This window comes from Notechis scutatus, chromosome 1 (assembly GCF_049901735.1).
Source record: "Notechis scutatus isolate UNSWTSFEM ecotype Mainland chromosome 1, rNotScu1.2, whole genome shotgun sequence".
NCBI lineage: Eukaryota > Metazoa > Chordata > Lepidosauria > Squamata > Elapidae > Notechis > Notechis scutatus.
In genome coordinates this window covers 51,414,798-51,429,817 of record NC_142009.1, presented here as the reverse complement: position 1 = coordinate 51,429,817, position 15,020 = coordinate 51,414,798, and the positions used below count along the sequence as shown (strand labels likewise).

The window sequence follows — 15,020 nt, the reverse complement described above, 5'->3', positions numbered from 1 at the left end:
ATGATAATACTATTCTCCAATTGTAGCTCCCTGCTTGTCACATTAATATTTACAAATTGGTAACAACCTTCGGAGGTCACATCTACAGTATGTACTTTTGGTTGCTATATGGAACTTAGGCCTCAATGTCATGTATTTCTGCCATATTCAATGCTACTCTTCTAGATTGTCATAGTCATATAAAGATGTCATTATTTGTGAAATAAAATATTTCCATGAAATATTACATCTGTGGTTCAGTTGGCCATGATTACATATATCCCTTATTTTCTCACCTATCAATAGAATGTGCTGGTTCTGTGCACTGTGGTTGCATACATGTTAGCATGAAATTGTTTTATTTAACAATTAAAATATAAATTGTTTATATTTTCCATACTATTCCTATACTAAACTCCATTTTACCAATAATCCATGAAATTAGGCCGGGGGAAGTTAAATGATTTGACTAATGTTCTGTGCTGCGTCTGTGGCAGAATTTGGTACAAAATCCATCTCTCTTAATTTACAATCCCTAACCACTAGCCATTGTTCTCTTATTAAACAAAACATCATTCAGAAGCTAGGAGGGGAAAGTGCTTCTAATATATCAAATCTTATCAAATGACTCTAAACTTATCTTGCCTTTGTTTTCACCAAGGTTTGCTGTAAATCTTCCTAACTAGAGAGCAACAGGACTCATGTCCTTGCTAAAAAGAGAAGATTGATTTACTATATTCACAAAGAGGCAGGTGCTTCCAGTGGAGACATAATAATGAATTTAAGCCTCTAGACTCTTAAGGAAAAGTGTTAAGACTGGACAATGTTGTAAATACTTGTAAAATAGAAAAATCTGAAAAAGCTTTATGCCCATTATCTATTTCAAGTCACTGTTTCAGAAAAACAGATGCTGCCTTACGGGCTTCTTATTCTTAAAATCCTCTAATTGATTGCTCATTGAGCTCACTCAGTCCAAAGTAGAGAGAAACTTTGTACAGACATCATTAGTTTTTCTCCATTTAAAGATTAATCATGAAGAGCTCTGGCTCTTTAATTCTGTAATTTGTATATTTAATGGGCTGCTGCAGAATCTATGACAGTAATTAGCATAGCCTGAAAACTCATTAATACACAACAACATGATTAATGCAACATTAATGCAAACATGACTGAAGTTATTTGGGTTATGTAGTAAGAAGATTAAAGCTAAAACGTCCTGTTTGTTTTACCAGTAGTGGGTATAATGGGGTGAAAAAAATAAAAATACAAATAAGTATCAAATTAGTAATTTTAACCTAGCAGATTATACCCAAGTCATGATCATTTCCATGGTGTCAGATGTTTGGATACAGAAAACATCATGTATTCTGCAACTGTTCAGGCTGGTTTACCTGTTTCAGGTATACTTGTTGCTTTGTTACATTTGCAGTGATACATGTCATAAATGGCTTCTGTTTCAGATCTTGCCAACATTTATATTGAAAAGACATTTTTGAGCCCAGTATTGTATTGAATACAAATAGGAACGTCATACTCTGTGTTTTAAACATGTCTTGATATGGCCTTTTACTAAACATTGTAGGGAAATAGTAATTAAAAAAATCTTTAATTGGAAGGTATGAAAACTTTAAATTAGTTCTATTCCAATGAATATTGTACTTTTTTTTACTTTGTAATGAAGTTATCTGCTACAATTATCATTTTTGCTTTATAGTATGTTTTCATATTCATCTAGAAACATGGAAGATTCCCCCCAAACAAAACAATAGTTGAAAATTGGCTGAAAGATTTGAAATAACAGTTACTGAAACTGATAGCCTGGGATTTACTATGTATATAAATGTATATAAATGGTACTCTATTATTTAATGCTTATAGTTTTGAATCTAAAATATAAGCATTAAATAAGCTAAAATTAGATGTGCAACTATTTTATTTTACTTAAGCTTCATTTCATTCAAGAGGTCAGCATGTCATACAGCACAAAATCTATTTCTTCACTGAATGGCCATCTTATGAATTTCATGGATGAGACTAGATCCTAGTGGACCTTATCCAACACTTTAACTACTACAGCTCTGTGTGTGAGTGTGTGTGTGAGAGAGACGGGGGGAGGGAGGGAGAGAGAGCATGTATATCTTTATACATGTCTTCTTGCCAAGATTTAAAAGTGGTTTCCAATTATCTGAAACTAAAGTCACCCAGTTTGCTTTGTGTCTAAGACAGGACTAGAAATCACAATCTCCTGGTTTCTAGCCTGATCCCTTAACTGTTCCACCAAATTGGCTTTTCTGACTTTCATTAGAAAAGAGTATTTTAGAAACCTATGGTGCCTGTCACTTTTGTTTGTTTTTCTCTCAGTCATACACACACAGAAAGATGCACTCTGTGTGTGTATTTTACATATCAATTTTCTGTAGAAAAATTGCTGTAAATATGCTTGGCAAATTTAAAAAATGTTCTATTGCCCAATATCCTCCTTCAATAATTGAGAAGCTTTGAAGAGAGACAGGCAAGACCGATTTCATATCCTAATGCCAGATGGCTGAGTTTCCTTGAAACTTCAGCACTTTTACATCTATTCCAAGTGAAAAATTTCTTGCGTGTCTATATTGTAGTTATATGAGATAAGCTTTTCCTTAGCCTTCACCTGACACTATGATTAAAAGTTAGGTGCCTGATAGGACAAAAAATTTTTGAAGACAACTAATAGATCGAAGTTGTTTTGTTCTATGGGCTGTCATAGATACCTGATAGGCTATGTTCTCATTTCATTGCAAAATGTTTGCTGGTGTCTGAAAGGATGAATGTTCAGAGGAATTTTTTCATGATGTTATCTGTGCTTTTCCCAGTCTGAGGTCCCCTAGATGCATTTCACTGAAACTCACATGATCCCAAAACAATATGTTGGCTAGTATGTTATTCACTATACTTGTAGAAAAGGTAGTTGCATTGCAACTTCAGAGCACTTTGTAAGAAGCAAATTATCTGAGCCTCATTCAGTTAAGCTTCAGGCTTGGGTAAAGTATTGAGGTGGCATTGGTTATACTCTTGGTTGACCTCTGGTGGGATCAAGATGGGAATGATGCATTCATCTTTCTTTTCTTGACCTCTCAGTGGTTTTCAGTACTATCGATCATGGTATCTTTCTGGACTGACTTTGGAAGCTAGCAGTGAGCAGCATGGAGTTGTGTTCGTTCTCCTTCTTCCTCTGGGATTGTTTCCAGTCAGAGTTGAGCTGCAAAAGATCTAGGTCAGGGGTCTCCAACCCTGGCAACTTTAAGACTTGTGGACTTCAAGCTGGCTGAGGAACTTTGGGAGTTGAACTCCAGAAGTCTTAAAGTTGCCAAGGTTGGAGACCCCTGATATCTAGGTGATATCTAGGTGATATCCCCTCGGGACTCAATATACTCTCTTTTCCTGTTTAACATCCACATGAAATTGTTGGGCAAAATCAACTACTAGGTGAGGTCTATTGACAGTTTAGGGTGAGATATCATCAATATTCTAATGATATCCAACTTTATATCTTTGCTCTAGACTACCTGCTATGGAGATTCTGTCTCAGAGGCTAAGAGGGCTTGGAGGGGTTGCCACGGGCTTCAGCTTAACCTAAGTAAGACAGAATGGCTCTGAAGTTTGGACTCTTGGTTCTAGGGACCTTCCATGTTGATAGCACTGCCCCAGAAAGACCTGGTACATAACCACAATCCCCAGTCCTGCTTGAAGACCATGTGCTTTGTCTAGGAAGGCCTTTGCACAGCTTATGTAATTGCACTCATCCCACAACTGGAGGACTTTGCTGATAATTACTCATGCCCTTGTGACCTCCAGATTGGACTACTATTTTATATATCACTGCCCTTGAAAAGAATTGAGAAGTTTCAGCTGATGCAAATGTAGCAGAGTGGGCAGTTACTGGTACCAGTTATTTGGTAGGTGTGATACCACTGAGCCACAGGCCATACGGGGTCCCAGACTGCTTCTGGATGCAAGTCAAGTTGTCACCTTTAAATGCAAGTTGTCACCTTTAAAACCCTTCATTGCTTAGGACCATCTCTTCCCAGTTATTTCTACTTGACCTATCTGATCTGGAAGGAAGGGCATGTTCCAGGTACTGTTAGCTGAAGGGAATCAGAAGAAGACCTTTTCTGCTGTGGCAGGTCCCTTTGGAATATAATTTCCTCTGAAATTAGATTGGTCCCATTCAGGGGTGGGATTCAAAAATTCCAGCAACTGGTCCACTGCCCAGTTGCTGGGTGGGCATGGCCATGGTAGGCGTGGCCTTCTGGAACTTCCAGGAGGGCCATTTTTTGCCTTTCCCAGGGTCCAGAGGCTTCCCTCTGGGAGGGAAAAATGGCCTTCCCAGGTCCAGAGGGCCTCTGGAAGCTGGAAACAAGTCCATTTCCAGATTCCCAGAACATCCGGTTCAGCCCATTTTTCACTTTCCTAGAGCCTCCTCGTGGACCCTGCACTTACTTGCATCCAAAATGGGATGCATGGAGACTTCTGGAAGGAGCGGTGCGGGGATGGCAGGGCCAGCTGGTCGGTTTAACTACCAGTTCAGTGAACCAGATGTAACTTTAACATCTGGTTCACTTGAACTGGTCAGTAGAATCCCACCCCTGGTCCCATTCCTGTTTATCTTTTGTAAGGTATTGTAAAACTGTCTTTATGCTTGGGCCTGCGACCCTCAGGGTGGGATAGAGCTTGTCTCTTGGTTGCATGGATGACAGGTTAACTCATGCCAGCTGCTGTTTTTATTTTTGTTTTATGTATTTAATTTTTGTTTTGTATTATTAGCCACTTACATATAAATTCAGTAAATAAATTTAAATCCACACATATCATTGAAGAAGGGTAATCTATTCAAAAGCCACCTGAAACATGCATTTCTTTGATTTTTTAATTATTTTTTGGTATTGACTAGCTTTTGAAGAATAGGAAACTTCATTTACATTCTGTAACCACATTAGTTTGTTATGATGTTCACAACTATGGCAACTATGCCCATGGAGTTGTAGCCATTTTTAAGCTTTTTCCATTTCTCCCTTCTTCTATAATTTCCTTCCTTTAAAAAAGCACATTGGGTTTGTTATTAGTTGTTTTAAATTATAGTCTTCTTTCACTTTTACTGGACTAAATTCCAGTAAATCTAATGCAACTTGCATCTGAATGGACGCTATGAAGCTGAACTCATATATATATGTGACTAGCTCGATATTTGTGTTTCGCTACAAAACTATGTGATTGGGCTTAATTTTGGGGGAAGAAAATAAGGGGAAAAAAATCTGCCTCTGCCTACCAGAATCCATCGGTATTCATCTGGCTAGGGTCCAGAGGTGGTATTCAGCAGGTTCTGACCAGTTCTGGAGAACCGGTAATGGAAATTTTGAATAAGTTCAGCGAACTGGCAAATACCACCTCTGACTGGACATTTCACAGTATCCTTCCTCTGCCATACCCACCAAGCCACGCCCACAGAACCGGTAGTAAAAATCCCACCACTTCTAGGGTCCTGTCAGTATGTGAGAGAGTTGAGGGCTGTTTGGAAACAGTATTTGCTATGTGAGCAAGAAGGAGACAGCAAGGAGCCTGACCATGGCTTAGCTCAACTGTTCTGTACTAAAGCTGCTTGGTGCTGTGAAACTGAAACTGAAACTGAAACTCCTCTCCTTTGCTTGTGTTTTGCATTTGGAACAGATTTCTTCTCAGGTGGGGGGGGAGTAGAACTCCTTAGCATCAGAGTGTGTAAATATACGAATACTAATGCTCTGATGGTCATTTCAAAAAATCCTTTCTTAGTGAGCACCTAGAAGCCAAGAGGAACATATGTGCCAAATTTCAAGTTTGTAGGCTTTATGGTTCTGGAGATCAAAATCTCTCTCTCTCTCTCTCTCTCTCTCTCTCTCTCTCTCTCTCTCTCTCTCTCTCTCTCTCTCTCTCTCTCCCTCCCTCCCTCCCTCCCTCCATATATATATATCATCTCTTCTATTCATGCTTTCTGGTCTTTTTTCAATCTCTATGGCTTCTCTGATGATTCTGTGGCTAGGGTTTTCTATAGTGGCTAGGGTTTTGGTGCCATTGAAGTTGATGCTATGACCTGTGGCTTCCATGTGTTGGACTAGTGAGGAAAAATGCAGTCAAAAAACTGGAACACACTTCCTCACTAGTCCAACACATGGAAGCCACAGGTCATAGCATCAACTTCAATGGCACCAAAACCCTAGCCACTATAGAAAACCCTAGCCACAGAATCATCAGAGAAGCCATAGAGATTGAAAAAAGTCCAGAAAGCATGAATAGAAGAGATGATTCCACCAGGCTGTCAATCATTTGGAAGCCTGCACTCACAAACAAAAAATCTCCACACCACAAGCCAGGCAAACACCTGGGCACAAACAGATCCCCCTGATACCTCCAGCTCAAACACACCCCAACCAGGCACCCAGATGAAACCCAGCTTCCTAACTAATGATAGCCGTCCATTTACCTGAAGCCAAGCTGCACTAAAGGCCTCCAATAAAGTAACACAATGCTGCCAGCCAATCAAGATACAAAAAGAGCCAAAAAACAGACAGAAGATATTAGAGACACCAATCAAGCAGAACACAGCAAACTCCGAGACCAATAAACACAGACCAAGACTCCCAACCAATCAGGATGAAGAAAAAACCATTCTGGCACAGCAATAGGCTGCCCCAAATTTAAACCTGAAACCACTGTAAAAGTCTGACTCACAGACAAACACTATACGAAGCCTGATGATGGCAGATGAGATTCTGCTGAAACGTTGCTACAACTTTAAAAGAACAACTACAATGACGTGGGAAAATACCGAACAAAGCCGAAGCAAAGTCACGCAAGTCTTTTAAGTTAGCAATTTTCAGCAGAAAGCCATCATCAGGCATTACAACTTTAAAAGCACAACTACAATGCGTGGGAAAATACCAACAAAGCGAGAGCATTCAGCTTATTGTCATTTCACGCATCAATGCTTTTAAAGTTGTACAATGTTTCAGCAGAATCTCATCTGCCATCATCAGGCTTCTGATTCAGACAACGTTGCTACAACTTTAAAAGCACAACTACAATGACGTGGGAAAATACCCGAACAAAGCTGAATACTATATATTTCAAGTTTGAATAGGAATATATATATTCCCTAGGTGTGTGTGTGTGAGAGAGAGAGAGAGAGAAAGAGACAGACAGACAGACAGAGGGGGAAAGCGGAGAGGGAGAGAGAGAGAGAATGCTACTATATTTTTTAAAAAATGCTTGAAATGTTGTTTTGTTAACAGAATGTGATGAAATTTACTGTGTTGTTAGCTCCTGCATGTGAAACATTAATTTCCATATGCCAAGTTTGGACTAACAGGTTGACACAATTTGGTACAAAAGGGAAGGCATGTTCATAGGTTATTTTGCTTCCTGTTCAGTCATAGAGCTGATTATTAGGAAAGATTTAAATATAAGAGATTAATTCACTGTTTCTGATGGCATTGTTGTGTATGTGTTTGGGTGTGCGCTTTGCCAAAAAAAGAACCAGTCTACAGCCTGGGTCAGCTTGTTCACAAAACCCTTTTTACACATGGCAACACAGGCAACAAAGAGAATGATTATTTCAACTTATTTTCAAATTATTTTAAGACTACAAAACAAACTCTGCAAGTGAGCCTAGAACTATATTTTATTGATAAAGACTCCAGTAACTTGAAAGACTGATAGCCTTTTCCCTTTCTTATACTCCATGGTATAGCCAGGTTTTTTTCCTAATCTTTTTTGTCTGTTCACTTGCTTGTTTGTTTTTCCAGTTTAAAACATGTAACCATTTCAGCAGAGTTTCTTCAAAGCTGACTTTGTGGCCCTCTATAAAAGGCAAAAACCGTTTATCACCCAAGATCAACACCCATATACTGCAGTTAAGCAATCATTGTAAGAGTATTCTCAAGTTTCACTCTGATTCTTTAGGCATAGTTTTGTGTAAAAGAAACAAAATTATCCAGAATTACCCTGAGAAAATGAAAATCTATTTTGAATTAACCTCTTTGGGTTGTGCTGAATCTAGTGCACATCATCATTAATATTAGTTTTTTTAATGTGTATTATATATTAAGGAGCCCTTGATGATTTAATAGAAAAATAAGCTCATAGGAATGAAATATAATAATCAAAAATTAAGTAAGCATAGATATTTCTGTAATTTCTTGTCAGCAGTCTCCTTTCTTGTTGTTATCCCAAGCTGTCTGTAAGACAACTGGAACATAAAAGAGCTTTTGATTATATTCCCTGCCAAGTTTATTTAAAGTCAATTGTCACATAGCTCTGAACAGCTATTTTAATAGCATGATGGATGTTCATTATCTCAAGTGAATGTCTTAATATTTGTGAGTATATTGTGACTGTATGGGTGTCAACCTGTGGAAAGATTAAAGTAGGTGAGTCAAAGGATACTGCTTATGGTGTGAAGTAATTAGTAGCATTATTGTAACGTGAATATGTGCTATAGTTATGATTCTTCAATTTTTCATAATAGAATCTGTCTACACGAGAAGCTTTCATTACTTATTATTTTCTGCCTGACAAAGGAAGGAAAAAATGAATATGAAAAAGTTGATTCATTTGATACAGCTGGGTAGAACCCAATAAATTACACTACACTGTTATCAGTGTACTAAAAGGGAGCAACAAGGACATGAGTATCACTGTATAAATAGTAAAAAGACACTTTTAATCAGAAGTACTTACATCAGAAACTATGCAGAATGTAGCAAAATAATTATGGTTCTAAAATAATTATACCAGTGTAATATCTATATGTTGTAATTTAATGTATTTTTAATCATTTTATCCCCCCCATCCTTAAATTTTCCATGAAAAACTTTCTAAGATGATGAAACAAAATGAAAAGCATTTCATTTCATTTCATTTCATTTCTTTCCATACATACATACATACATACATACATACATACATACATACATACATACGCGTGTGTGTGTGTGTGTATGTGTGTGTGTTTTCTTAAGTTTTCGCGGGTACTTACATGTATGGTATTCAGCTTTGTTCGGGTATTTTCCCACGTCATTATAGTTGTGCTTTTAAAGTTGTAGCAACGTTTCGGCAGAATCTCATCAGCCATCATCAGGCTTCTGTATTGTGTTCGTCTGTGAGTCAGACTTTCACAGCCGTTTCAGTTTTAAATTTGGGGCTAGCCTACTGCTGTGCCAGAATGGTTTTTTCTTCATCCTAATTGGTTGGGAGTCTTGGTCTGTGTTTATTGGTCTTGGAGTTTGCTGTGTTCCGCTTGATTGGTGTTTCTAATATCTTCTGTCTGTTTTGTGGCTTTTTTTGTCTTGATTGGCTGGCAACATTGTGTTCCTATATTGGAGGCTTTTAGTGCAGCTTGGCTCCAAGTAAATGGATGGCTATCATTTATTAGGAAGCTAGGTTTCATCTGGGTGCCTGGTTGGGGTGTGTTTGAGCTGGAGGTATCAGTGGGGATCTGTTTGTATGGCTTGTGGTGTGGATTTTTTGTTTGTGAGTGCAGGCTTCAAATAATATTTATTTATTTATTTATATATATATATATATATATATATATATATATATATATATATATATATATATATATATATATATTTGTTTTCTTAAGTTTCATCGGGTACTTACATGTATGGCATTCAGCTTTGTTCAATTATTTTCCCGTCATTGTGAGTTGTGCTTTTAAAGTTGTAGCACGTTTAGGCAGAATCTCATCTGCCATCATCAGGCACCACTATACAGAAGCCTGATGATGGCAGATGAGATTCTGCTAGCGTGCTACAACTAAATTAGCCAACTGCAATGACGTAGGCAAATGCAGGCTTCCTTTTATTATTTATATATATATATAATATATATATACAATCTTAAGTCGGCTGAAGCTACATATATATATATATATATATATATATATATATATATATATATATATATATATATATATATATATATCGAACAATATTTATATATATATTTATATATAATATATATATATAATATATTATTATATATATATATATATATATTCCAGATTTTGTTCTGTTGTACTTTATTAATTTATTTGATTCTTTTTATTATTTTTTATTATTTTTTATTTTTAAATATGATTTTACATTGTGTAAGCCACCTCAAGTCACCATGGGTAAATAGGCAGCAATATAAATCACACACACACACACACACACACACACACACACACACACACAAAAATTCCCAGCAACAGCTGGAATTCCTAGACTATCCCAGAAAAATAGCAGCCCAACTGTAAACTTGAAAATTTCCAATGATGAAGTATTTATGATTCCAGAAGGCAGTCGTTTCCCAAATCTATGAATCAAAGTTTGTTTCCTCAGTTTTATCCAGAGAGAGATCATAGTTATTTGACCACACAAGATCAAATGTGTGTAATGTCAATGCCAATTGCATATATCCAATTTCTTTTTATCATGTTCACCTGTATACCACAAATGTGTCATCTAGTGAGAGGTAAATATGCCTTTTTTATTTCTAACTAGGTATTAAGATAAGCTTTAAAACTGCAGAACTTGATGGTCTACTTTTTCTCTCTATGTCACCTGGTAATCAAGAAGAATACATTGTCCTTCAGTTGAGAAGAGGCCGTCCTTATTTTCTCTTTGATCCACAGGTAAAATAGTGAAAGTTGCATGGCTATTTTTAATAATATAGTAGAATGTATGTATGTATGTATGTATGTATGTATGTATGTATGTATGTATGTATGTATGTAAGTATATATGTATACTTCCTCTTTCACTGCTTCTCATAAGAGGTTAATGTAGAGGTTTATGAAGGGTTTATAAAAATACTTACAATAAATTCTCCCTCCCTCCCTTCCCCCCCTCCGTGTGTGTGTGTATGTGTGTAATTTTATAATTTCATGAGCTGTAAGCCATCATCATCACAATTATGACAAATCATGGCTTGAACTATCTTGCTTTGCATGTAATGAGTCTATCTCATATATTAGTTTCACCTTTTAAGTTGCATTACTGAAATAATTGAACTTTTGCACGATATTCTAATTTTTTGAGTTTCACCTATATATTCATGTACGATTTTGTTCATCATACTATATCTGTAATTTTTGCAGGCAAGATAAATAGATAGAGCATGCATTCCATGGTATCTGGATTGTATCTTAGTCACAAAGTAATTACAAAATTCAGGAATACTTGAAATTGAAAAATAAGTTTATTCTAGTCCACATATTATTTGGGCAAACACAAATTCAATAGAATCACTTAAAAATATAAATTTAAAAATGTTTCCCATTCTTAGTACTGCATGTGTTTAAGTGCTTCTTGCTTTCTACTGGGTCCAGACAAGAAAAGCTAGAGATTTCTCCAAAAATGATCAACATATAGCAATAATTTGTGTAATGTCTACTCTTGTTAATTTGTGCAGCACCTTGCTTAAGATACTTAAATGTGTTTATGGATGAAAGTCGTTTACTTCAAAGCAATTTCTATTAAAGATGATTGCAGTGTTGCAAAGTAAATGGATTGTGGATTGTAGATAAATTCAGCTTCCCACATGCTACAGAAACACTGGAAGGAATACAGATCAAAACTACAAACGTTGCTTCCATATTTAAACTGTGTTTGGCATATGTGATTATATCATTTGAAATTGAGAACTTACATATGTGATTTTAGATGAATAACACATAATACTCCAGATTGTTGCCAAAATATATAAAGAATCACTTTTGTAGACACCTGATCTTTGGCATGCAGCATCGTTTGTAACAATTTTAACGCTAACTAAATACACTTTGATGAGACAGCATTTAATAAAATGCTCATTAATTTCATCATTAGCAAGGGTATGCTAAGAAGTAAGCCAGTTTCTTATGTCACGCCCAATTAGCATCCCATGCTAGTAATCCCATTAGTATTGTTGAATTCACTAATGGAAAAACTAATGGGCATGCTACCAGGGCACATTAATTGGGCATGACACCAGTTCTGGTTTTAATTATTAAACTATGATAATGAAATGTGTGTTTGTAAAATATTAAAATGTTGAAATAGGATAGAAGACAATAAAAATAGTGTATGAATAGAACATGAGCTGATTCATAAACTGCATTATCATAGAATGGATAACTTTTCTATATATAATATATGCTTACTAAGATAGTATCAGGTTTTAAAATATCTGATGAATCAACTTGAACTCCCTTATGGCAGTTCTGAAGTTTTCCACTAATGTACTGAATTTCAGAGAATTAATGCTTATGGGAAATGTTTTTTCTCTTCTTCATATTGTATTTTATATTGTTGGTTCTATTGTGAACTACTCAGTCATTCTGGAGTTTGTAATGCTTAAATCAAAATCATAATTGTTCTAATTATTACAGGGTTCTGCTATTGCTGTAACTCCAGAAAATGATGGTGGAAGGCAATATAATGATAACAATTGGCATCATATAAGTGCAATAAGAAATGAAGCCTTGGGAACAATAATTATAGATTGGCAATTCTCAGGTAATGGTCTGATTATGATAAATTTAATTTTCTCAAGAGTTTCTTCCACCCAAGCTATTCTATGAATGTTTATCTTATGGTTATTTTATCTGTTTCTTATAATTTGTATGCTTTCTACCAGGCTAGCACACTTTTCTGAGATCAGGTTTTTTTGTCTTATAATTTGTTTTATATATAAAGCTAAAACAGTGGATTTTAATGCAACATATTCTAGTTCATATTTAAACACAATTATTATTTTTTAGGTTCCTCATCAGCTACAAGTGGTAGTACCATTATAGGAGAAAATACAGGTATTTTTGTTGGAGGACTTCCACAAGACTTTATAATTGAAAGGAAAGACATAGGTGAGAAGAATCTTACCTTATTAGATGAATCTTAGAATTCTTTCTAAGAATTAACAATGACATTTTTGTTGTGTGTAGCTAAGTATTACAGCACAGATGTACTTTCCCCACCACTTCTTCACATGCAGACATATTCTTCAGATACAGACATTTATCTATTTCACTAAATATTCAGAAGTTGATTTTCTGCAATGATTCTTTTAGTATCTTGGAAGGTATTTATTTCTTTACAAAGCCTGATTTCTTCAATACTACTTGCTGAGATTTGTGAGTGCTAGCTCACCTGCTTGATATGGAAGCATACCACTATACTACAAAGAGCAGCTTTACAGCACAGTAGCTAAAGAAATAATCACCATATAAATGTAAAGTATAAAATAGCATGTATTAGATTCAGTGGGATGTTCCCAACTGTCCTTCCCCATATTGTAGTTGTTCCATCCAAATCCTTCACAAAATTTTCTGTTTTGCTGCTGCAACAATATTTTTGTTTGGGATCAAATCCGAAAAACGGTTACAAATAGGTAAGTGTGGAAGTGTGTATTCGATTCTGGGAACTGCCCTGCGAATGCAAGGAAGGATATAATTTGGGAAGGATTCTCTTCATTTTGAAATTCTAGTAACTTTGCTGTTTGTTTGTTTATTCATTAATCAGGCCCAACTAGAATAGTCACAAAGGGATTTGTGGGGTGTCTCTGCGATATCTTCTTGCAAAAGATGCACCATCCCTATGAAGTCTGGGAATCTTTAAAATGGGAAAAAGCAGTGGAGCAAAGAAATGTTTATCACAATTGGGAAGGTTGTCCTACTTGCCTTGAAGATGGAGCACATTTTCTTGGGAAAGGTATAATCATTTAGTAAAATTGTTAGAAACAGTAGCTGCCTTTCTTTTTGTTTTAGATAAGCTCTGGAAGTTTTTTAGAAGGCATTGAACAATGATTTTCCTGAAATGGTATAGGGCAGTGATGGCTAACCTTTTCTGGGTAGAGTGTCCAAAGAGCGCACACATGCCCATACCCCCAAAATGCAATCTATGCATCACCCCCATGCATGCACCCCCACGTATGTGCCCCCCCATGCGTATGCATAGCAGAGACCTGACGGTACGCTGGCCAGAGGGAGGCACACGCCCATTGCAGTGAAGCTGAACTAGGGCGACGGCTTGCGTGCCCACAAAGCGGGCATAGCATGTCACCTGTGGCACATGTTCTATAGGTTTGCCATCACAGTTATAGGGTTCCCTGTTTGAGCAAGGGATTGAATTAGAAGACCCTCAAGTTCCCTTCCAACTTTGTTATTCTTTTATTATTACTTACCCTTTGGATCTGTTATTTTTGTGCATGTATTAAGTTAAACTCCATGAAATTGAAAAATCCAATATTTTTCAAAATATATCAAATTCATAAAAAAGAAAAAAAATCATATGAAAATCAGTCAATACATAACTGGCTTGTAAGAACAGGGAGATGGAAGCAAATGAATATGAGAAGACATCTGCCTGTCTTCAATAGTTTCTCTTTATTTTAGGATGGTACCAGTTCTACTGAAGTTAAAAATGTTTCATGTATGATGCTAATATGTGTGCGTTGCTAACATATGTAGTCTGAATTACAGATTAAGTATACATATCTTACATGTACATGCTTGAAAACTTAGGTCTGCATTCCTTAATTCCTGTAAGAGTATAATATTCTTGCCTTTCTCCTTAAGGTTTCCTAGAACTCCATTCAAATATTTTTCATGGTGGCATGGATTTTGAGATCTCCTTTATGTTTAAAACAGATCAATTCAGTGGTTTACTTCTATTCATTTACAACAAAGATGGGCCTGATTATATTGCTGTAGGTTTGTTTATTGTTTTGCTTGGTTGTTTTGCTTATTTGGTTTAATTGTCAATTGCTGTGGGCAGGGTACAATTTTTTAACGAAATATTTTAATATTTTTGAATGGTCAGTTGAGGTCACTTGTTGCATAGATATGTTTTAATTCAATTTTAAATTGTAGAAATGTTGTCTCTGGCTTGTAAAAATGAAAGAAACAGACATGCATAGAGACACAAATGGATTCTTCTCCCATTCCAGTTCTCTAAGAAGTGCAGACAGCTGATGGGATAAGTCCTGTTGAACTGACTTTGGATATT

General features: G+C 36.1%; 1 protein-coding gene across 2 annotated transcripts in view; it reads left to right on the top strand.

Moving 5' to 3' along the window:
- Positions 1 to 15,020, top strand: part of USH2A (usherin) — a 502,972-nt gene that overhangs the window by 144,773 nt on the left and 343,179 nt on the right. For both annotated transcript variants that reach the window (XM_087963894.1, XM_087963886.1), the window contains exons 22-26: positions 10,539 to 10,669; positions 12,407 to 12,533; positions 12,779 to 12,880; positions 13,536 to 13,724; positions 14,591 to 14,721. In XM_087963894.1, the coding sequence (XP_087820020.1) occupies positions 10,539 to 10,669; positions 12,407 to 12,533; positions 12,779 to 12,880; positions 13,536 to 13,724; positions 14,591 to 14,721 (680 nt within the window). The remainder of the gene's footprint in view (positions 1 to 10,538; positions 10,670 to 12,406; positions 12,534 to 12,778; positions 12,881 to 13,535; positions 13,725 to 14,590; positions 14,722 to 15,020) is intronic.